General features: G+C 40.6%; 1 protein-coding gene across 4 annotated transcripts in view; it reads right to left on the bottom strand.

Annotated features, from left to right (window-relative positions):
• The window catches only part of LNPK (lunapark, ER junction formation factor), a 41,015-nt gene that overhangs the window by 18,235 nt on the left and 239 nt on the right, over window positions 1-22,541 (bottom strand). Inside the window, exons 2-7 of one of the 4 annotated variants that reach the window (XM_081854864.1) lie at window positions 20,916-20,990; window positions 18,642-18,734; window positions 14,508-14,552; window positions 12,977-13,164; window positions 8,565-8,623; window positions 5,006-5,046 (exon numbers count right to left, since the gene is read on the bottom strand). In XM_081854864.1, the coding sequence (XP_081710990.1) occupies window positions 5,006-5,046; window positions 8,565-8,623; window positions 12,977-13,164; window positions 14,508-14,552; window positions 18,642-18,668 (360 nt within the window). In that variant the 5' untranslated portion in view covers window positions 18,669-18,734; window positions 20,916-20,990. The remainder of the gene's footprint in view (window positions 1-5,005; window positions 5,047-8,564; window positions 8,624-12,976; window positions 13,165-14,507; window positions 14,553-18,641; window positions 18,735-20,915; window positions 20,991-22,541) is intronic. The other 3 variants (XM_081854866.1, XM_081854863.1, XM_081854865.1) reach the window with 3 other exon arrangements.

Here is a 22,541-nt window from a genome sequence, read left to right as displayed (position 1 = left end):
AATGGTCAGAGGTCCCTTTACCTTTTAAGGACAAATTGAGGTTGGTGGTACAGAGCCCCATTTGCCCTAACGGACCAGTCTCCACTGCCTTGCTCTCATAGAATCGTGGAGCAAATGTTGTCCGCAGGGACCTCATCTGTTCTCCAGTAATTCTCCAGATTATAGACAGAGGCTCCGAGATTACATTTGCAAGCTTCTTTAGTACCCTTGGGTGCAGCTCAAGGAGATTTGAATTCATTTAAAGTAGCAGCAAGATAATCTAAAATAATCTAACACAAGATAATCTAAAGAGGCCTTCAACAACGATCTACCTGATGGTAAGTTATCTGCTTGCTCAGCCACGAATACTAGATGATATCCGACTAAGTAATACTCTAAGTACTAGAGAGTGAAAGAATGCTTCAGAATAGATCACTCAGGCTCTTAGGCCTGAAAGAAGTTTCAAATATTCTAGGCAGCAATATTTAACTACTTAGGAAACCAAGTGAGTAGCATTTTTTAACACACATCTAGAATCACATTATTCTGGACTGGTGAGTCGGTTAGCAGATTAAGAAGCAGATTTCCTATGGTTTGGCTCTTGTGTCCTCCCTATTCATTCCTCCCCTGGCCCCACATCCACCTCCCAACCCAGTTTTCTTCAGCACTTTCTTCTCACCTCCCCAACCCTGATATTTACATCCCTACCACACCTGTGCTTCTCTCTTCTCCCACTACCTTTCCACACTCCCAAACCTAGATTCAAATTTGTAGTCCATTTTCTAACTGCCCAAACGAACAAAAGGCAAAGCCTAAAGCACTCCAAGCAAAAATACATCTCACATTGCCCTAAACTGAAATCATCATCTCCACTGCCAAAAGGATTAGAGAAATTAAGGATCTGTTCCAATCCCTACAACTGTACTGATGGCAACAGCAACTACAGGAATCTTCTTCTTTGGCGATCACTCCTAGCGTACTGGTGTCCTCTCACATTACCAAGCACATTCCACTCGGTAGCTAAACTGCCTTGCCAAGTAGAGCAGTCGGGGACAGGAGAAGGATATTTTCCGCTGTCTCCACCCACACCTCCAACGCTTGCCCCAAACAGCATCATCAACACTGTAGCTGGCATCACTGCTCCAGGATAGTAACACAGGAAGCTGCCTGATACACTGTCAGACCAACGGTCCATCTAGCTCTGCAGTGTCTGAAATGACTGGCAGTGGCTCTCCAAGGTTTAGAGAGAGGGCAGCTTCCCCAGTCCCAGCTGAGAACATTGGGGATTTAACCTGGGACCTCCTGAATGTAAAGCAGATGCTCTACCATGGAGCTACAGCTACACTACTGCTACACTACAGCTACAGCTACACTTGAGCTACAGCTACACTACACCAATACACTACTACTACTGCTGCTGCTGCTACTACTACTACTACTACTACTACTACTACTAACAACAACAACAACAACAACAACAACAACAACAACAACAACAACAATAAATTACTTATACCCTGCCCATCTAGATGGGTTTCTCCAGCCATTCTGGGCAGCTCCCAACAGAATATTAAAAATGCGCTAAAACATCAAACATTAAAAACTTCCCTAAACAGGGCTGCCTTCATATGTCTTCTAAAAGTCAGATAGTTGTTTGTTTCCTTGACATCTGATGGAAGGGCGTTCCACAGGGCGGGTGCTGTTAGGATATTTCCGTTCCACCTTAAAAGGGAGCAGGCTTTTGTGCGTCACAGAGTCTGTGTATTTCCTGTTCACAGGATGTTTATGTTTTGCTATTGCTTTCGTTTCTCTCTCGGTGCCTGAACACGCTAGCAGGTGGTCATGTTTTTCTTTGTTCTGACCAACGCTGAATAAACTTGTAAATATGCTCTCCTGCTGTGCAACTTTCGCTGTGTGAATTCTGCTGATAGAGTGTGCACCAGCCTAAGAATGTGGAAGGTATTTTTCTAAGGCTTCGTGTCGCTAATTGATGATACTGCACGTCTACGGGAGATCGATGGACGTCCGGAGTCGGCGTGGAGGCAGTGATGGCCTATGTCTCCCTGGCAGTATCCCAACAGGTGCCACTACCGAGAAGGCCTCTGTCTGGTTCTCTGTAGCTTCACTTCTAGCAGGGAGGGAACGGCCAGAAGGCCCTCGGGGCTGGATTTCAGTGTCTGAGCTGAATGATGGGAGTGGAGATGCTCCATTAGGTATACAGGGCTGAAGCTGTTTAGGGCTTTAAAGGTCAGTACCAAAACTTTTAATTGTGCTTGGAAATGTACTGGGAGCCAATGTAGCTCTTTTAGGACCTGTGGAGAAGTGCATTGCCCGAATGGGCTTCTATTTCTTTGTCATGTCAGTAGAGCAGAGAATGAAGCCACTATCTAAATGATACACAACTTACATAAATCCAGAGACCCATTACAGTAACAGCTGCCAATGCGGCAGCATTTGAAGTCTTCCCCTGGCATTCATGAAGCCTACCTACACAGTGATCCCCTTAGTCATGAGGTGGTGAGAATGGTTACCTTCTTCACCCTTTAAAACTACATAGAGCTGGAGGAGGGAGTTAGAAGAGTAACATTTTACTCACTTTCCTTTTTCAGCACTTATTTGGCTTAAATTGCTTCTTTAAGTAGATTTTTTATTTCCCGAAATGCACACATTTAAAAATCCACATCTGATCATGTACTTGTAAGCTGCTTAAGAGTTGTTGTTTTCAATAAACTAGTTGTTTTAATTTTTTGTTAAATAAATAAATAAATAAATAAATAAATAAATAAATAAATAAATGTACTCAGTGCCCTTGCCTTGACCATATATGTTGCCAAACAGATGGCTGTCACAATTCGCTTGAACAGTACCGAAGAAAGGATTTGTGGGGGAGCAACAGAGTAAAATAATTATAAGGGTGTACACAATTCCATCCCCACAAAATGAGCAATGGACATTCATGGCACACCACCTGCTGCTGCCCTCAACAATCTCTGGGCAAAAGTTGTATAATATTTATTGGCAGAGGAAAATATTTGGCACAAGTAACTAACTAGCATGTGGAAGACGCAAGTGCTACTTGAAAGCTAAACTTACATAAGAAAGGTCATAGAAAATTCATTGGCTCACAAACCGTATTTCCCTTGACCTTTTTACATAGGTTCTTATTCTTATAAGTTACGGAGAACATTTCCACAAAACATTTTAGCCCTTTCAAAACCCTTTATCGAAGACTAAACTAGCTGCTTTTTTCTAATCCCTTTTAAAGGCCACACAATCAGAAGTCACAACTGCAAGGAAAGCCTGTATTTACCTACCCATCTCATTCCATTAAGATTCCCTCAATCAATTTGACATGTGCCATGGAAGCATCTCACCTGAACAAGTTGACCCAGCAGGGTTTTGTGTGTTCCCACAAAATTTACTTCTCAGGGACACGCCACGAAAGGTTCTGTTACAACAGCCTTGCCCAACCTGGCTGTTTAGGACTCAGATGCCCATCAGCCCCAGCCAGCATAGTCAATGGAAAGGAATGATGGGAGTTGTATTCCAACAGCTACTGGAATGCACCAACAGTGGCACTCAGCCACCCTGCTCCCATTTGGGAGCCATCATGTGGAGAAGTGTATCTCTGACAAGGCCTTGAACTCCTCCAACCAATCTCTCTGGGTGCAGGGTGTTCCCAACCTTGCATATACCTACTTCTCAAAGCTAAGGATTATTTCCAAAACACTAACACCCATGGGAAGGCACTATTACACCAGTCCAGAGGACTTGAAAAACAGGGTATTTATTTATTTACGAAACACACCAAGATAAAACTTCAGTAGTGAACACACAACTCACACAAGTGAACAGGTAAAATACTTTTAACTTTTCTACTAGTTCTGCCTTTGTGATATTGCAGTAAGGACTCATATATGCTAAACATTTAAAGTGGTATCATACCACTTTAAACAGTCATGGCTTCAGCCAAAGAATCCTAGAAACTATAGTTTGTTAAGGGTGCTGAAAGTGGTTGAGACCCTTATTCCCATCAGAGAGCTACAATGCCCAGACATCCTGGGGAAAATGAATGACTGTTGAACAACTCTGAAAATTGTAGCTCTCTGAGGGAAATAAGGGTCTCCTAACATTCAGCACCCTTAACAAACTACAGCCTCTAAGATTAAGCGGTGTGCCCTTAACAAATATGTACATATTTGGCTCTAACAAGCAAGCAGATGTGCAAATATGTGTTCTCCAGGCATTCCTTCCTGAAGCTGACAGCACCACCTCACATTTACTAATACATTTTCAGATTTCTGCCCTGATCTACCTAGGGGCATATTAACTTTAAGCAGCATCAGATTTGCAGAAAGGCAGGGTCTAAGTCCTATGTAAATCAAGATTAAAACTTATTTTAAAGTCCCTGATTAAACATTAATTCTGGCATCCAACAGCCTACATGCATGATCAACCAAATAAAAATACAGTCAAAGTATCCATGCACTGTTTAGGATTTTTTCTATTATGAAGTGCTCTAGAAATTCTCTGCAAATACATAAAAAATAATTACTGCTATTGGAACAGCTTATTAATGGTGTCCAAGACTTACAAAGATTAATGGACTGGGAGTGAGAAGTGCTTGGCCACGCCCTACTCTCCAGTCTCTTAACGCAAACCTCCAGTAGAATGAATTGCAAACTCCAACTAATTTGCTTCCTCCAACAGTTTGGAGGATATCTGCCATATTTTGAGCCCAACTATTGCACCCCCAGCAAAGTGGGGGCAGGGTATCTGTGCACTTGACTTCTGTTCACAGAGCAGAACCCAACCGCTTCTTATCCTACTCCTTCCAGCCTCCATGCCCCCCAAATCTGCTCTGGAGATTTGAAGGAAATCTCATTGTGAGGGGAGAGGAGGCACTCACACAAAATTTGATTTCATCCATTCAGCCCAATCAAATTCTGTTAACTTATACAGTTTATTTGACAAGATATTACAGGTAAGATTTTGCCAAGCCGTCTTTATAAATATACACACTTACTATTTTTTTCTTCTCGGCTTTTAGAACTTCTAAAGCTTCATCTAAAGAAGAAGATTTAAATCAATATTTAATACCAAGGTGACATGTCAAATATGCATGCATATGCAATAAATAAAAACATTCATAGTCTGAATTTGAATACAATATGTTGGCCAGCATTCCAGTATAACATTAGCAAACCCCCTGTCTCTTGGTTAATTAATGGAAGAGTTTTTTAAGATGCATCATCATTCACAAGCAGTTTACCATTTTTACTGCAACTGAATGTGGTGAATTATGAACCCTTTTAATGTAACACTTTATCAATCAAGCTGCTATTAGAACTAAAATTGTTTTGACCCATCATAAGAACTTCAATAAAAAAGTTAAAAATATTGATGTGAAGCTGTGGATGAAGGCATGCCACTTAATAAAGATGTGAATTTGGCTGAAGGTTAAGTAAGAGTATTGCAATGAGTTATACATATTAAACATGGGGCTACCTCCGAAGATGGTTTGGAAATTTCAGTTGGTGCAGAATTCAGTGGCAAGGCTGTTCACCAGGGCAGGATGGTTTGAGCATATAGCACCAATCCTGGCCCAAATGCATTGGCTGTCAACTAGTTTCCAGGCCCAATTCAAAGTGTTGGTTTTGATCTATAAAATCTTAAAATGGCTCAGGACTGCAATACCTCAAGAACCACCTCTCTTCATATGAACTGACCCAGACCCTGAAATCATCATCCAAGGCCCTTCTTCCTCCATGAGACATCCAGAGGGTGTCAACATGAGAATGGGCCTTTTCTGTGGCTTCCCATTCATGGAATGCTCTTCCCAGGTAGACTCACCTGGTGCCTTCACTACATAACTTTAGCCACCAAGCAAAAACATTCCTCTTCTCACAGGCCTTTAGCAAATTAATCTATGGCCTTTTAGACTAGGGTGTGTGTGTTGTTTTGTCTGTTATTATGTTATATATTTTTGTGTTTTTATAATGCACAGAGCCATGATCATTTGATGGAAGGCAGTATATAAATTTCGTAAATAAAATATGAAAATAAAAATAAGCTTCTCAATATAAACTGTTAAATGTCACCCCCGGAATTAGTGTGCATTATTAGAAATTCACAATTAATAAAATCTCTTTCTGCCAAAACAAGTTATTGCTAGTCGGAAAGCCATTCTACTGAGATATAAGAAAAGAAACACTATAAAAATGCAGTTTTAACACTTTGCTAAACCTCTTTGGGGGCGGGGATGGAAATGCATGTGGGATTTTTCATTAAGTTAACACTATTCCATTTTCAAACTCAATAAACTCAATGTGGGAAGCCACTATCAAAGTAGCAGTAAAACGTATCTGTTTGCAAGCCCTCTAGTGAGGGGCTGTATTAATTCTGTAAAGGGCCTAGCACACCTACAGAGTTTGTGGAGCAGTAGGCTTTTAAGGGTTTAAGCAGAAAGGAACGTGTCCAGATGCAGTAATGAACAGAGAAACGTCTTGCGAAGGGCATCAAACTGTGAAATGTAACAGGTTTGTTATAAACCAGCCTTTGCCAACTTGGCATCCTCCAAATGTTCTGGACTACATGTGGTGGTGGCTAATGGGACTTACAGTGGTGCCTCGCAAGACGAAAAGAATCCATTCCGCGATTCTCTTCGTCTAGCGGTTTTTTCGTCTTGCAAAGCAAGCCCATTGACAGCTTAGCGGATTAGCGCTATTAGCGGCTTTTAGTGGCTTTTAGCGGCTTATCAGCTTAGCGGATAAGCGGATAAGCGGCTTAGCAACTTAGAAAAAGGGGGGAGGGGGGAAAGTCGGAAAAACTCGCAAGACATTTCGTCTTGTGAAGCAAGCCCATAGGGAAATTCGTTTTGCGAAGCGCCTCCAAAACGGAAAACCCTTTCGTCTAGCGGGTTTTTCGTCTTGCGAGGCATTCGTCTTGCAGGGCACCACTGTACTGTCCAAAATATCTGGAGAGTACCAGGCAGGCAAAGGCTATTATAAACCATTCAAACGAGGTTCTGGGCTGTTTGGAAATAGAGAGAGCTAATGCAACAAAGGGACTGGATGTTGCATGAAACTGGAAAAACCAGGTTGGCATCTTCACCGTGAAGCTTGCTAACTGGCCTTGGGTAAAATCACTCTCACTGGGTTGTTGCAGTTTTAAGATCCAAGGAAGAAAGGCATAACAGAAGTGAACAAGTGACTTTTACAGTCACTTATGTTGCAAACAATCCTTACGCCTATGTGACTGTGAATATGGCAAAAGCACAATAGATTTCAGCCACTAGCATGAGAGAGGCTGCATAAGAAATTACTCTCAAACCTGGGGTTCCTCTCATTTCCCTAGGAAGCCCATGGGCTCAGTCCACATTACCTCCAGGTAGATTTGCCTTAGCTAAGGAAAGATTTCTTCTGCCATTTTCCCTTTTTTAAAAAAATCATTTAAATGAGAAAGGAAGAAGCAACATCTATAATGAAAAGCCATTGCTCCAATCACAACTGTCCATGCAGAAGCAACAGCAAGTTCTTTGGTGCCATGGTAACCCTAAGTTTTGGGCAAAATTCATTAACGAGCAGAACTTAAAAGTAGCAAAATAAAGAGAGGAAGCTGCAATTAATTTTTTAACCTGCATTGCTGTCATGACATCAATACAGCCTTTGAGAGTCAATTCCACCACCTGAGTTCTAAGTCACCTTTTAAAAGAATTTATCAGTCATAGACCAACAAAAATTAAGTATAAGACTCTTATCAGGTTCTCGGGGAACTGAATCATGTTTAACAGTAGCACATGGGATTCTAAACCAGACCCTTTCTGCAGGCACAATTGTCATGCAAGTGAGGACAACAAAACCAGGCACTCTTTAATAACCAAGGGAAGAAAAGGGTCTTCAGTAGGTTAACCTAGGACAGTCCTGCTAAGGCTGCCTCCAACTTCAGATTGAATCCATATTGTTGTTGCTATTCTTATTATTATACATCTCAACTTCCTTCCAAAATGAAGTTGGTTCCCATTCCTCTCACCATTTTAGCTTCACAACAATCCTGAGATAGGTTAGACTCAGAAATAGTGTCTGAGCATATATTTCTCCAGTACTCCAGTCCAACATTCTAATAACCATCAGACCACACTGGCTGCTTCATAACTTAGAAGAAACACATACTTCCTTAATTCCAGTGATACTTTGATATATATTGGGTACAATACACGAGTATCTAAAATACTGTGAATTTACCAAAAGATAAATTAGTCATAATTACTTTCTATTAATATAGCAAGATAAGTGTATTTAAATATCCTCTGCTATTCAGCTTTCAGACACATTTAAGTACCTAACAATTAATCCATTCATCTTCAAAACATTTTATATTCATTTTCCATTTTATAGCTGACTATAAGGTTGAGTAGATTTCCTGAAGTCTTAAAAGAAACTCACTCATAAATCTCACCTACAAAACCATCCACAAGGTATTTTAACACGAGACAACTATAGGTTATGTAATTGTATCTATACAGTCCCATGCTTAGGCTAACACAATCTGGGGGTGGGGGGGTGGATAAGGAAAAATACACTTACTGTTTCTTTCTGTTCTTTTAGAAAAGAAGAAAATGAGGAGTGTTCTTATGGACCAAATTCTGTGGGGAAAGAAAGAATTTCCACTATTAAAATCTAGGCAAAAGGAAACTGAATGTGCCATTCTTCACTACGGATGGAATTAACTTCCTCAGCAGGCTTTAACATAACTTAATTTAAAACTTCACAATTAATGCTAGTCTCAAAAAGCAACTAGGGACAAATCAGCTTGCTTCACAGGAACCTCATTTAATACTAGCAGAATGGGTTCCTTACATGGATTGTTTTAAAAGTGTTTAAAAGAAAGAGCGTTTAGATTGCAAAATAGAATCCCTTGAGTGCAAAGTAAGTATGTGAATGATAACAGTGATCCAAACAAGCCCATGCCCCAACTTGGACATTTATACTGTTTAGACTTTCAGATCACTTTCAGAAAACCCTAATTCCTTCCCAGTTGTGAAAACAAGGTCCAGAGTGTGGCCTGTCACATGCGTTAGGCTGATGACATGTTGAGACATCCCCATGGTTGTCATGGCCACCATAACGTCCTGAGCCATCCCAAAGCCAACCGCATTGGCATGAATGCTGAAGTCCCCCCAAAACCAGCAGTCTGAGAATCCTTAGAGAGGAGGACTGCTGGGCAGTGAGGTGGGGGGTAAACCAGCAGAAACCCTAACCTGTCCTGCTTACCCAGCATCAGGATCAAACAACCTATTCTCTTACATTATATCAATTCTTTACTGCATTCATAGATCGCCTTTCCCAACTGTCAAAACCACTCTGAACACTGAACACAGTACTCCATAGGAGACCTGATCAATGCTGAATAGAGCAGCAGTTGTAACATTCTAAGTCCAGGGGGGGGGGGATGATCCTGCTGAAGCAACTCCCTAGTTGTTAGACAGCATAAAGACCTAAGCACTTGAACTCCTGTCTTTTACCCCCTCCCCTTACCGAAGTACTGCAAAACTACTGTGTGAAAGACAGGCAAAGGGTCTCAGCAGGCCTTATGCTCAAATTGTTCTGAATTGCAAGCTCTGTTCATTGTGAAGCGAACAACTTCACTATGAGTAGAACTCAGCCCATAACTACACTATTATCAGTTTGACCACGACAGCCATTTTATCATGGAAAAACCAGCAGCCTCAATATACCGTATTTTTCGCCCTATAGGACGCACTTTTCCCCCTCCAAAAATGAAGGGGAAATGTGTGTGCGTCCTATGGGGTGAATGCAGGATTTTGCTGAAGCCTGGAGAGCAAGAGGGATCGGTGCGCACCTACCCCTATCGCTCTCCAGGCTTCAGGAAGCTCTCCGTTAGCCATGGGAGAGCTGCGTGACTTCGCACAGCTCTCCCACAGCTAGCGGAGAGCTTGCCTGCACCCAGAAGCTTGGGGCGCACTGAGCTCAGCACGCCCCAGGCTTCGGGGTTCGCACAACTCTCCGCTAGCCATGCAACTTCGTGCAGCTCTCCCACGGCTAGCGGATAGCAGCCTGTTCTAGGGGCTGGGGTCGGGAGAAGCTCCGGCTTCCCCCACCCCAGCCCTGCACCTGGGGGGGGGGGGAAATATTTTTTTTTCTTTATTTCCCCCCAAAAAAACTAGGTGCGTCCTATGGGGCGAAAAATACGGTACTTTGTCATGCCAAAACAGTCCTTTGACTTGGCCCTGACACAATACAGGCTGACCAATACAATGAGGCGTTTTTGAAAGTCACACTAGATCAAGAGTTTTGCAAGCAATTTCATTCTATGAACTGCAAAACACCTTTTGCACAAGATGCATAAATGTTTTTAGCAATCACTCCTTTTTTCCAAGAGATCAGCGAAGTATTAATGTTTCGATTACTATTTTAGTATGCAGAGTCAAAAATGAAGGTTTATTTTCAAAAATTTATTCAAGAAAATCCTTGCATAATGAATTTGTACAATGTTTTAGAATTAAAGAAGTAAAACCATGTTGTTATTTTCTCAACTTTTCAAACAGGAATTGAAATGCAGGCATCTAGCTAGGCAAACTACATATTCCTGGAAGCCAGCTCATTTTGCCAGCACTAGTAATACAATCAGACCCTCGAGAGTAAGCCAAAACAGCAACAACTGTTGCTGAACAGGGAGCAACTGCCAACTGGAAAAGGCAGGCTTAATTTACTTGCTTAAGGATGAAAAACTTCGAGAACTAGTGCTGGGGATCACACCAGATGTATGGTGCAGCTCTACAACTTGACCACAAACAAAGACAAGTTGGCAACTGCTTACCAATCATTCATTTCCTGCGAGGAAGAAAACTAAACTATTCTGGGGACAGACAAAGAGTGGGACTGCATTTTTTGCAAGTCATACAAGTCGAAATTTAAGTTCTGGGCCACATACCTCCTAACATACCTGAACACTGAAATGCACTGAAAGATCCAGCAAAGACTCAGCAAACAGCAGACACCAGTGTCTTGAACAGTGACAACACACCCTTCGCATTAATTATCAACATGGAAGTGTTGAGGGGACACTTGCTCCCTATATGCCGTCATTAACAATAAGTTCTGAAAGGTCTGTCTCAAAACAGATTGCTAACCAAAGTGTGCAAAATTATTGCATCATAAGGTGCTTTGCAAAAAATTATCAAGGAAACATACAAAAATTGAAAATAATAAAACCGTACTACAAGAGATGACCAGCATAAAAGACAAATAGAAAACCAGCACAGAAATACACCAAATACAGCAGAAAACTAAAACAAGCTTCAAATGCACACTAAATTACCAAGCACAGCATAGGGACTTAAAAACAAGTTCTAAAAAGGCCAACTAAGAGAACAGAAAAAACTTAACCTGGTGAGGAAAAGACAACTTATGAGGGCACCAGGTTAGCTTCCTTGGGGAGAATATTTCATACCCAGAGGCAACCATTATAAAGGTCCTCTAATATTAAATGTAAATAAATTTGGCTTGGACCAGGTAGGGTAAGTAAAAATATGGATACACTTGAAATATAAATTTCCCACTAAATAGTTTCACTAGTAACAACAGACTCAAAAAGCAACCAATTGCGTTACATAAGCATTAGATTCCTATGCATTAAAAACCCAAAGGAGTGTCCCTATGATCAGATTATCCAACTGGGTCAGTCTGAGTAGATTTTGCTAACTAATCACTTGCTGTTCATGGATGCTGGACTTTTCAAATAGCAATACAGCTTTGCATTTGCCACATCCTCAAACAAAGATGACCTGGGTCTGGCATCTAACAAACAAGAAAATAGCTCATATAAAATAAAGTTGTCAAATAACTTAGAATACTGAATTATTAATTTTTATTTTTTTTTTTTTAAATAATTTTTATTGATTTTACAACATAAACAAAAAACAAATAAACATAACACAACTTCCCCAAACCTCCCCTTCCCTGCATCCATATTTTAAAATTTTTAGCAATTCTTCATCCCATTTTTATATTTAGTTCTCTTTAAAAAAATTCTATTTTATAAATTTCAATTTATAGCTGTAATTCTTTGTATCCAATCCCTTGACATCTTAACATTCCGAAATTTTACAACAATTTTTAAGATAGATTTTAAATTTTTTCCAGTCCTCCTCCACTGTCTCTTTCCTCTGGTCACGGATTCTGAATTATTAATTTTTAAACAATAGACTGCATTGAGGAAGTAAATTGTAATTGAGGAAGTAAATTGTAGTGGCCAGTTTCTCAGAGTAACTTTCCCCCTTCTCTCTAGAACAGGATCCAACTCTTAACCTAATTTCATTTAAGTAGGGAAGGGGGAAGGGTGGGGAAGCCAAAATTGACAAAACTCTGTAAAGGGTTGCCTCAGTGCCTATATTTTCTGCCCACACCAGCTGTCTTCTCGAAGTCCATCAGTCCAATATTCCGAACTGCCCTCATTATGTGTTTCAGTTAACTTTTATGCGCAATGATGTTGCCGCTTAAAATGGGTTAACTTAAAAGCTATTCAGAAATCAAAATAATTACCTTACACTTCAGAAATCTGCTCTTTCAGAAATATGCCCACCAGTTTAGATTTCAATGACAGCTATCAACTCTGATGGCTTTAAAAGAAGATTAGACAAATTCATAGAGGACCTTAGAAAATGGCAACATAATTCTGCATACCAATTTCTGGGGTACCCAAACAGAAGAGTGCTATTGCCCTCATATCCTGCTTGTGGGCTTCCCAAAGGCATCTGGTGAGACAACATGGAAGACAAGATGCTGTGCTAGCAAGGCTTTGGTCTGATCCACAGGTCTCTTCTTACATAGAGATATTCTGCTACATTAACCTTTTCAAAAACCGCCTGTAAATTATGACAGCCCTAGAACTGTGAAATATATACACCCTGTACTACAACTCACTAAGCACCACCACTAGATAAAAGGAGCTTGCAAAGAAGTCATGTTTTACTTACATCAGCGGAAATGCAAACAGTGGAAGAGTCATGACGAACCTTGCTGTCCACTCATCAGGCAGATACCACAAGTAGATAATTAGACAGCTAATAAGGTAGAGAACAGATGAATAGAGGATAAACCTTCCAACCCATAGCTTCTGCTGCCTCTGGTTTTTCTCTCTAAACTCTTCTAGTGCCTGGATATCCTGTAAATTAAAAACAAATCTTTTGAGCATTTAACCTCATGTGCCAAGATTGTACATTCCAGCCATTTTATCTTGAGACAGAAGAATGAAGCCAGGTACTGTAATGAATATACTTAACATCCTTGGTTTATTTAACCTAAGGCATGATGTGATCTGTCAGTGGTGTGCAGCAACACACATGCACAGCCCTCGCACAAGGGCAATCTTCTGCACACTGCGCATGGGGAAGCAGGGAGAAGCATAGGGAATCCTGTGATTGGGAGGAAGATGAATGATATTATGCTGGCCTTATCAACCCAAGGTTTTCACTATATTTTTTCCTATTTCTAAAATAAGTACTATTAAGCTGAATTTAAAAATCTCCTGTCCTGGATAACACAATATGCCTGGGACAATGATAGAAACAAGGAAAGTGTGAAGTTTTAGCTTTCATGTGAGGTTATTTTCCAGAATCGCTGTGGACTCAGTACATCAGATGGCCAATATTCCCTGCCCCCATGTAACATCCTGATCCTAACCATTTTTACTTTGAAGCCGTTTCCATCAATTTTGATGGAACTGCAGTCCTAGGAAGTATCATTGGCTGTCATATAAGGCTTGTGAATAGCCAGTTACTTGGAGTAACCAACGATCATGTAAGCATTTCTAAATTAAAAGGAGAGTTGACTGTTCTTCTAAGCACTGACTGTGCTAACAATTACTATGTGGGTGGGCAGGCATGGTCTTAAATCAGGCAAAGGCAAACTTGGGCCTCAAGATGTTTTGGGACTACAACTCCCATCATCCCTGACCACTGGTCCTGTTAGCTAGTTTGCCTATGCCTGTCTTAAATTGTTGGCATTTGGAACAAGGGTGGCAGGAACACCATCCAAAACAGCGGTTGGTTTTCTGTTTCCCTGCACACTCTTTCTCCCTTATTTGAATCATGGTCAGTGTCTACAATGATATGCACCCACATAATGTATGCTGTAAACATCGGCCCAGTTTGCACGTCACTTTAGACAATAGCTAACTTTTAAACAATGGCTTAAGCAGCAGCATGTCTCAGTTTGTTGCTCATTCACATGAAACCATAGTTTAAAATGAACTGCATGTTTAATGCAACAACCAAAACAGATCTTTCTGAACAGATTTTTAGACCCCTAACAACCGATTATCTGAGAAGGTACCGCTGATATCAAGTATTTTAAAATTTGTGATCTATTTGCCATTCGATCATAGAACCAGCCTTAATGTATTGACAGTGTCCAATTCCAACCATAAAAGGCAACTGCTGACACTTGAAAGAATGTTAAGAATCTTAGATTTAGTTCTTAAGGCAAGCAATAAGAGATCAAACATACCTTATCTATTTTTTCCAATACTTCTATTGTGGAAGACTTTGTCTGCTTACAAGGGAAAGAAAAAAAGCTGTGAAAATTTGCCCTCAATATCTAAGTAATAACAAACATATAGCCAACAACTGAATATCAGATATGTAGGAAAATGTAATGATTAGCACTACACAGAGTACCGCACTACATATCTTCAAACCTCATTTTGAATATTACCATCCCAAGTTCCTCAGTCATGCCAACATGATATATGCCACAAGTGACAAACAACAACATACTTAAGAGAAACATTTAAAACAAAACTCCATGATTTTTCCAATAATCAAATATCCCTCCCTCAGATTATATGAGGAAAGAAACACATCATCAATATTTACAGAGTAGTGGAGGAATTTCAAGAGTAGTACATTCTATACCATACACACATAGAACAGCAATGGTCTTATGGATCAAAGATGTGGTGCACAAACGCAGTAGATCATTTAAGAATATGTGAAAGTTCACCAGGAAGTGAAGAAAGTTGTGAAACTGAAAATGTATGAACAGATGAAGAAAGGGGGAAAGAAAATAAATAAGCACAGGGAAATTTTTAATTGATTCTCATATTTGAAAGTAGCCTTTATATAATAAAACCATGGCACATGTATTTTTCCAAGTTTGTTCTCTCATCCCTGCTTATTCAAATTCAGCAAACACACCACCATGCTGCAAATAAGCAATTGAAAGAAGGAACCTGGGGAACCTTCCTTGAAATTGTTTGAATGTCCTTAGGTCTTTCAAAAAAAAATAATAATGTGGTTTTTGGCTCAATACTCCAGGACAGGAAGGTGAAAATAAACTTGAGAAGAACACAATGGTCTATTTGAAGATAAAATGTACCTGCCTGATCTTAATCTACAAAAAAGTAAAAAATAGAGAACATGAGACTATGGCTGGAGACAGATTTGCATTGGCAGAAAGAGCTAAGATACTATGGACACTCCAGGAGGAATGGGCTGGAGGCGTGACTTGCACCCATTCCTCCTTCCCCTTGGCCGCTCCTCTGACCCTCTGAAGCAGCTTTTCAGGGGAACAGGGATCTACAGGGGGAAATCAGGGGAAACGGTTTCACCTGCTTCTACAGCAAAATATCTCATGGGCAGGGACATCTATGCACAAACATGGACCCTAGGCAACTATAGGTATGCATACCTGTGTACACACATGCACTCTAGTCTCCCCTTCTCTCTCAGTGGTAGTTAAAAGGAGATAAACTGGAGTGAGGAACAGGTAACCTGTAGTGTTTGGAAAATGTTTAAAGTTCTGCTAAACTGCATCATGATCTTGCACACAAGCATACGAAAGTGATTGGGTCCTATGCCTTAACACGCTAACAAATGAGGAAGGGACATTGGCAGCATGACTGTTCAGTGGTAAGTTTCTTGACATTCCTACAATAAACAGTGCTGAGGGTAATTTTTGGTAAGATAAATTTCTTGTGTACTCAACAGGGCAAAAACACAATGACTGCAGTAATTGAAGATTCTTTCTCCAACGTGACAGCCAGTGCTATAGAGTGGCAGTGCTCTGGGCTAGGGAGTAAAGGTAAAGGGACCCCTGACCGTTAGGTCCAGTCATGAATGACTCTGGGGTCACGGCGCTCATCTTGCTTTATTGGCAAAGGGAACCTGGCATACAGCTTCCGGGTCATGTGGCCAGCATGACTAAGCCGCTTCTGGTGAACCAGAGCAGCACACGGAAATGCCGTTTACCTTCCCGCTGTAGTGGTACCTATTTATCTACTTGCACTTTGATGCGCTTTCAAACTGCTAGGTTGGCAGGAGCAGGGACTAAGCAATGGGAGCTCACCCCGTCGTGGGGATCTAGGGAGACTTGGGTTCAAATCTCGGCTCAGCAACTGAAGTTTCCCAGATGCCATACAGTATGTCAGTAATATCTGCAGGGTTCAGAACAAGAACCAACTATGTGTATAGTTATGAGTCTATAGAGTTGAGCTCCTTCAGGGAAGAGGAGGGAAGCAAATATGCACACATATCAATCCATGTACAAATTCTCACATACAACAGTGTTAACATCTTCTTGGTACCTTAGTAAAAATACTTTTCCCTTCATGCGTGAAGGAGCCTCATTCCTTATTTAAGTCAATGAGTCTTTTCTAGAGTAAGTAAAGTATGAAATTTGCTCCCTTAGGTAAACATATGCCACATATACAAAATACACCTGCAATCCAACAGCACTATGTTCTCTATATGACTAAGAAGAAGGCTGTTGCCTTATGTCCAAGGATAGGAAGAATTGTCATATATTATTTATATATTTCAGTGCTCAAGGCAGCATCTGTAAGCCACAAGTATCTTAACCAAGGTAGACATAGCTTTCACTTAATTACATTTACAATCTCAGTGCCAAGGAAAACTTACTTATTTGTTTATAAAGAATGCTTATAGCCAAGAGAGGCTCTCAAAGTGTGTGGCACAAGGAACAGCCATAACATAGCCGCATGCTATGGGCCGTAGCTCAGTGACAGAGCATCTGCTTTGCATGCAAAAGGTCCCAGGTTCAATCCCTGGCATTTCCAGGTAGGACTGGCAATGTCCCCTGTCTAAAATCCTAGAGAGCCACTGCCAACCAGCGTGGATCTCCACCTTCTACTGAAGTATGCACTGATGACCCAAGCAGAGGTAGTGCGGCCAATAAGCTGGAACATGCTCAGCTCATGATGGAGGCAAGCCTTTCCTTTCTTGAACTGAGAAATAGGCTACTTTCCAATGATATTTAAGGGTTTACCTATGCTGGTTCAGTGCAATCTTATTGACAATTCAAGTGAACACCAAGGGAATTCATTCAGGTGCTCTCAACAGGCCATCACCTTGACTAATTTTAACAGGATTGGGATTTAACAACTCTAATCCGAGCTACTATCCTCGCAGCCAGAGCTCCCCTTCCCTCTCTCTGATCTGTAAGGGTGATGATAATGGCCTACTGTACAGTGTTTTTATAAAGCTGACTGATAATATATATTCTGAATACTAAGCAAGTACTATTTTTTGTTCATAGTCCAAAAACAGTTAAATGTGATCCAAAACAAATAAAGGTGGGCTTCTCATTAACAGAAAGGCCGTGCTGCTCCACAGGCTATTTTTCAGAGGTCACAAAACTGGCATACGAACACTCAGCAGATTTCATGCCAACAAATACTTTTTTTATAGACAATGAACAGCTACATAATTAGTGCTTGACTGTTGATGGCATACTCTTCCAGATCTTCTGCCCAAGGCATCTCCTCCAAATAGAACTAAATACAATCCCAACAAAATAAAAAATATACTTAAGCCCACTGACTTTAACTTACAAAGAGTGCAATCCTATCTCTTGTCAGGCAGTGGTATGACAGGAGTATAGCAGCAGTGCCACTAAGCTGGCCAGGGTGGAAGTTGGAGTGGGTGGGAAATAAACCCCTGCTCCACATTAGGCCCGCTCGAAGCTGGCATAACAATCAGGCCTGATGCTATTGGGTGGTGACAATGGGGACACCCAGGGTCCAGCAGATCCCAAACCAGCTCAGCCCCACCCTCTCCCCTGGAACACCTCATTTTGGTACTTTCCATGAGCTACTGTCAGTGGGAACCCAACTGGCAGGCACAACCGGGAGCTCTGCGTCAGAGGAGTGACAACAGCATCACTCCATGGCTGGAGGCTGATGGAGCTATTTTGGGCTGGGTGGAGGGAGAAGTCTATCCTGTTCTACTCTATCCTTTCCCAGCACAGCAGATTATGTTTTGCAATTGCAGCCCAAGTACAGGTAACTTTATCTTGCATTCTTGCCACCGTTCGGGAAAAAGACGGCTACTTTGGGCACATTTTGAGACCTGTGAGAAGTCATTCTGCAATGTCAAAATTTCGGTCTCATGTTTTGTTTTGAAGGCACACCATTCAAACAGAAATAGGAGTACCTTAAGACGGAGCCAGTACACTGATAAAGTACCATATGTGCGATGAAACTAAGACAAATTTCTTGACCTAGGCACGCCGAACAAGTTCTGTACTCTGCTCTGCATCACAGCAAATTACTTACAAGCAGCATTTGAGACAGTGTTCTTGCATTACAAAAATGTGCACCTCTAGGTGAGAAGATTTACTTACCCGCCATCTGGAAATGATTCCACCCATTTCTATATTTGTGAAGACAGGTCGTTTTGGTAACTTATAACCAATCTTGTAATGGAATTCACAGCTAGAATTAAAGCATTTGTGTTTAATTAAAAATACACCAGCAGTGTAATCCAAGAAGTATAAAGATATTTCAAACAGCATTCTAGTCACCCACACAATTACATGACAAAACATAAACGGCCTATAGTTTCCATATTTTCCATCACATTCTAACTTAACATACATGTGTTTCACGTTATGCTTCAGATTGTATTCTGTTTTGCAAATCTGAAGTCATTAGAAAACCCACACCCTACAATACCACATAGCCAGAGAAGTACTATACAATTCTACTCCATAAATTATAAGCAAATCTTAAAATTAAAAGCACGTTACCAATCAGTTAGGTGACTAGGATTAGTAACTGCAGATCTACAATGAGATGTCTAAGAAATTGATAATATTTTGCAAGAATTTCAATATTAATTTTATTATGAACTTTGTGCAAGTATCAGAGAAATGTTATTGAAATTCAAGACTTCCATTAATGCAAATATGGTGTAAGACAACTCAAATTAATTCACTTGCCTCAAAGTATTTTTAATGGTACTTCAATTTCTTGGCATAATGGCCAAGAGAATCTAGAATACCTGTCAATGCAAATTGTGGAACAGGGTTTCTGACATGGGGGTTTCTCTGCAAGCTGGACAGAAAGCACCACATCGTATCATAATAGCCTACACATGCCACTCAAAAGGCTGTAATCATAAACACACTTACCTGAGAGTAAGCCAAATAAATGGGGCTTACCTCTGAGTAGACATGTATAGAATAGGGCTGTCAGTCAGTCACTAACTAATAGGATCAGAGCAATTATTTGTGTTTCCACAATAGAAACCAGTGGTCTTATTGCCAGCAGGAATGAAAAGAAAGAAAATCTTCCTAGATGGTGTCCAAGAAATTAACATTTTTAACTTTTATAAGTTAAGGTAATTTTAAAAACAAGTCTATGCAGATTTATTCCGATAAAGCTACCAAAACTTATTCATATGCTAGAATAGAACACAATATCAATCATGGATGTTTCAAGGCTAGTAATTATTTTCTTAGACATGAGGAGAGGGGTTAATGTTACACAAACATTAACCTTTACCCCCCAAAAATGAAAACAGGTATTTTATAATAATTACTTGTACTACTCAGAAATATAAACTTAAACTAAATCATCGTAATCCATCTAAGAAAAAGAGTTCTTTCCTATGTAAAAGAAAATACAGCTTAGGCCCAGGCTATCTGAAGGACCTGCCCAGGCTCTGAGATGTTCAGTAGAGGCCCTTCTCCCACCATCTTCACAGGCACATTTGGTGGGAAGATGGGAGAAAAAGGCCTTCTTGGTAGCTGTTCCCAACTTTGGAACTTCCTTCTTAAAGAAGCTATACAGGCTCCCTCTTTGCTGTCCTTCCACTGGCAGATGAAGGCTGCTTAATTCTGACAGGATTGGGGGAACTGGCTGTTTTTAAGGAAAGAGAATTCATTCATTCATTGAATTTATATACCGCCCTATACCCAGAGGTCTCAGGACGGTTCACAGAATAAAATCAAAATAAAAAATCACAAAATACATAATAAAAATAAAAACAACCCAATAACCCCCCCAAAACACATTTTAAAAGGGCTGTGCTGATTTTACTATCTGTATGTCCATAGATTTGCTCTTACAGTATATAGTTTTAATTCTATAATACTTTAACTACTTCTTAAGCATTGTCATTTATATATTTTTAGCTTTTTTATTTTATCCATGTTGTTTGAATTTTTGTAAGCTGTCTTGAGTCCCAGTTTGGGGAAAGGGCGGAATATAAATAAAATTAATTAAATAACAAACAAACAAAAGAAGAGATTTTTCCTTCCTGATAGGCTACAGTCCTATATAATCTCACTTCTAACTAAGCCCTACTGAACCCAACAGAGCTTGCTTCTTTCTTAACAAACATGTATAGAATTGCATTGCATGAATTATGACACACTAAACCTTATATGGTATTTATGATTGCACACTTGTTACTGGACTCAGGAATCAATGGATCATCATCAAGGCTGCTACCCTAAACCGAGGGCTTCCCAACCATATATAGCTTATCCCGAAAATGTATTTACAAAATGTAGCCATGGAGGCTGTAAACTAAAGCAACTATACAGCTGAGGAGCAGCGGATAGTTTTAACACATAGTTTCCCTTTATATCCACTAGCCTACATTTTTATCTTCAAGTTGCAACACTTTCAACATTTACTTCATCATCAGGGAACATTCCTTGTGAGGTCAGAAATAGTTTGGGATGCTGAAGAAAACATTATTTGAGTATTTAAATCACTGACAAGCCACAATTTCAGCAAAAATACATCTGGGCAATTACTGAAAAAACATGTAAGCTTTGAAGTGGGTAAATTACTAACCCAAAGGAACAATGCCAGAAGCAGAAGAAAATGATATATTTAAGCTATTATAACATGTCTAATTCCAGAGTGGGCACCAAATGCCTGTACTTGTTCTCAAAGACATGACAGATACTATACTTATAGACTGATAATTAATAAGATGCTATCTTAAAATCACACAGGGTGACAAAGAAGCAAAATGGTGGGGTTGCTTTGGGCCTAGGCAGTTCACTGGGAAGAATAGGGCAATGTTTTTTTCTCACCAACCAAGGCAGAAAGCCCAAACAGGATGACTTCTCCTGGTTCCTCCACCACTAAACGCCCCCATAAAAATCAGTGACTTGTTTCAGCCAGTAATGACACACACTTTTAAGGTCCCTTAACTAATGTTTCATACTTGACAGCAGCTAATCCAAAATACGCTCTTCCTTTTGAATCAGTCCCAAGACCAGAAAAATCAAATGTTGCCCTCATGCTTAAGTCACCAGATTTGGGTCTAGAGCAGATAAAATGTATGTGATATGGGGGTGGGGGTGCCTATGTAGTGCATACTTCTCCACAACCAGAATCCTTCCTTACACAACTTTCCTCCCCTCGCTGCATCACATTTATACAAAATAAACTGAAACACACCAAATCATTTTAAATTTACCAGAAGTGTGTAAGGCCATATATACACATATATAGAAGTATGTATACACACACACACATTATACATACACACACACATATGTAACTGTGTATATATATACCGGTATATATATATAATGTGTGTGTGTGTATAGATATAGTGTGTGTATATATGTATATAACTTGTGTGGGTATATGTGTGTATATGTATACAATGATCCCTGATTATGATCGCCTTAAAACATAGGTAAGAGGGAGAAATTCAGGTAGTTATGGTGGCCCATTAGGAAAACTCCCCCAAGCAACTGTAGCAAAGGCCGCATGCTGTTTTGGGGTTAAAATGAAAACGTGATCACGAAGGATGCCTCACCCTGGCCCAAAATCGATTTTCAAAACCAGGCCTGCGATATTGTTAAAAACCACGCCTGTAAACATGCAAAGAGCTCCTGGCACCGCCCCCCTTCCCCTCCCCTCCCCCCCCCCATATTTCACTCCTATTGAATTCAATGGGTCTTGCTCCCAGGTAAACTGTTTTAGGTCTGCTGGGCTAACGTTGTTCCCACGTACTTAGGATTAAAGAGCAGGACAGGCGGTGGCGGGAAGGTATTTATACTCTGGCAAATCTCTCTCACTCTGGACGTGGACCTTAACAGGTTCACTGGGCCGAATTCTGAGGAGCTGGCTGACCCAGCGCCCCTTGTTTTGCTTTCCTGAGCCGCTGCCCCCGCCCCCTTGAGCTCCACAGGCCGCCTCCGGCTACTACTTTTACCAGTTTCCCACACGACCTCCCCCTGCCTCTCTCCCCCTCCGAGTTTCCCCTCAGC

The sequence above is a fragment of the Podarcis erhardii genome, assembly GCF_964252035.2.
Source record: "Podarcis erhardii genome assembly, chromosome: 1".
In the NCBI taxonomy this organism is placed as follows: domain Eukaryota; kingdom Metazoa; phylum Chordata; class Lepidosauria; order Squamata; family Lacertidae; genus Podarcis; species Podarcis erhardii.
This window is presented reverse-complemented; position numbering and strand designations above follow the sequence as displayed.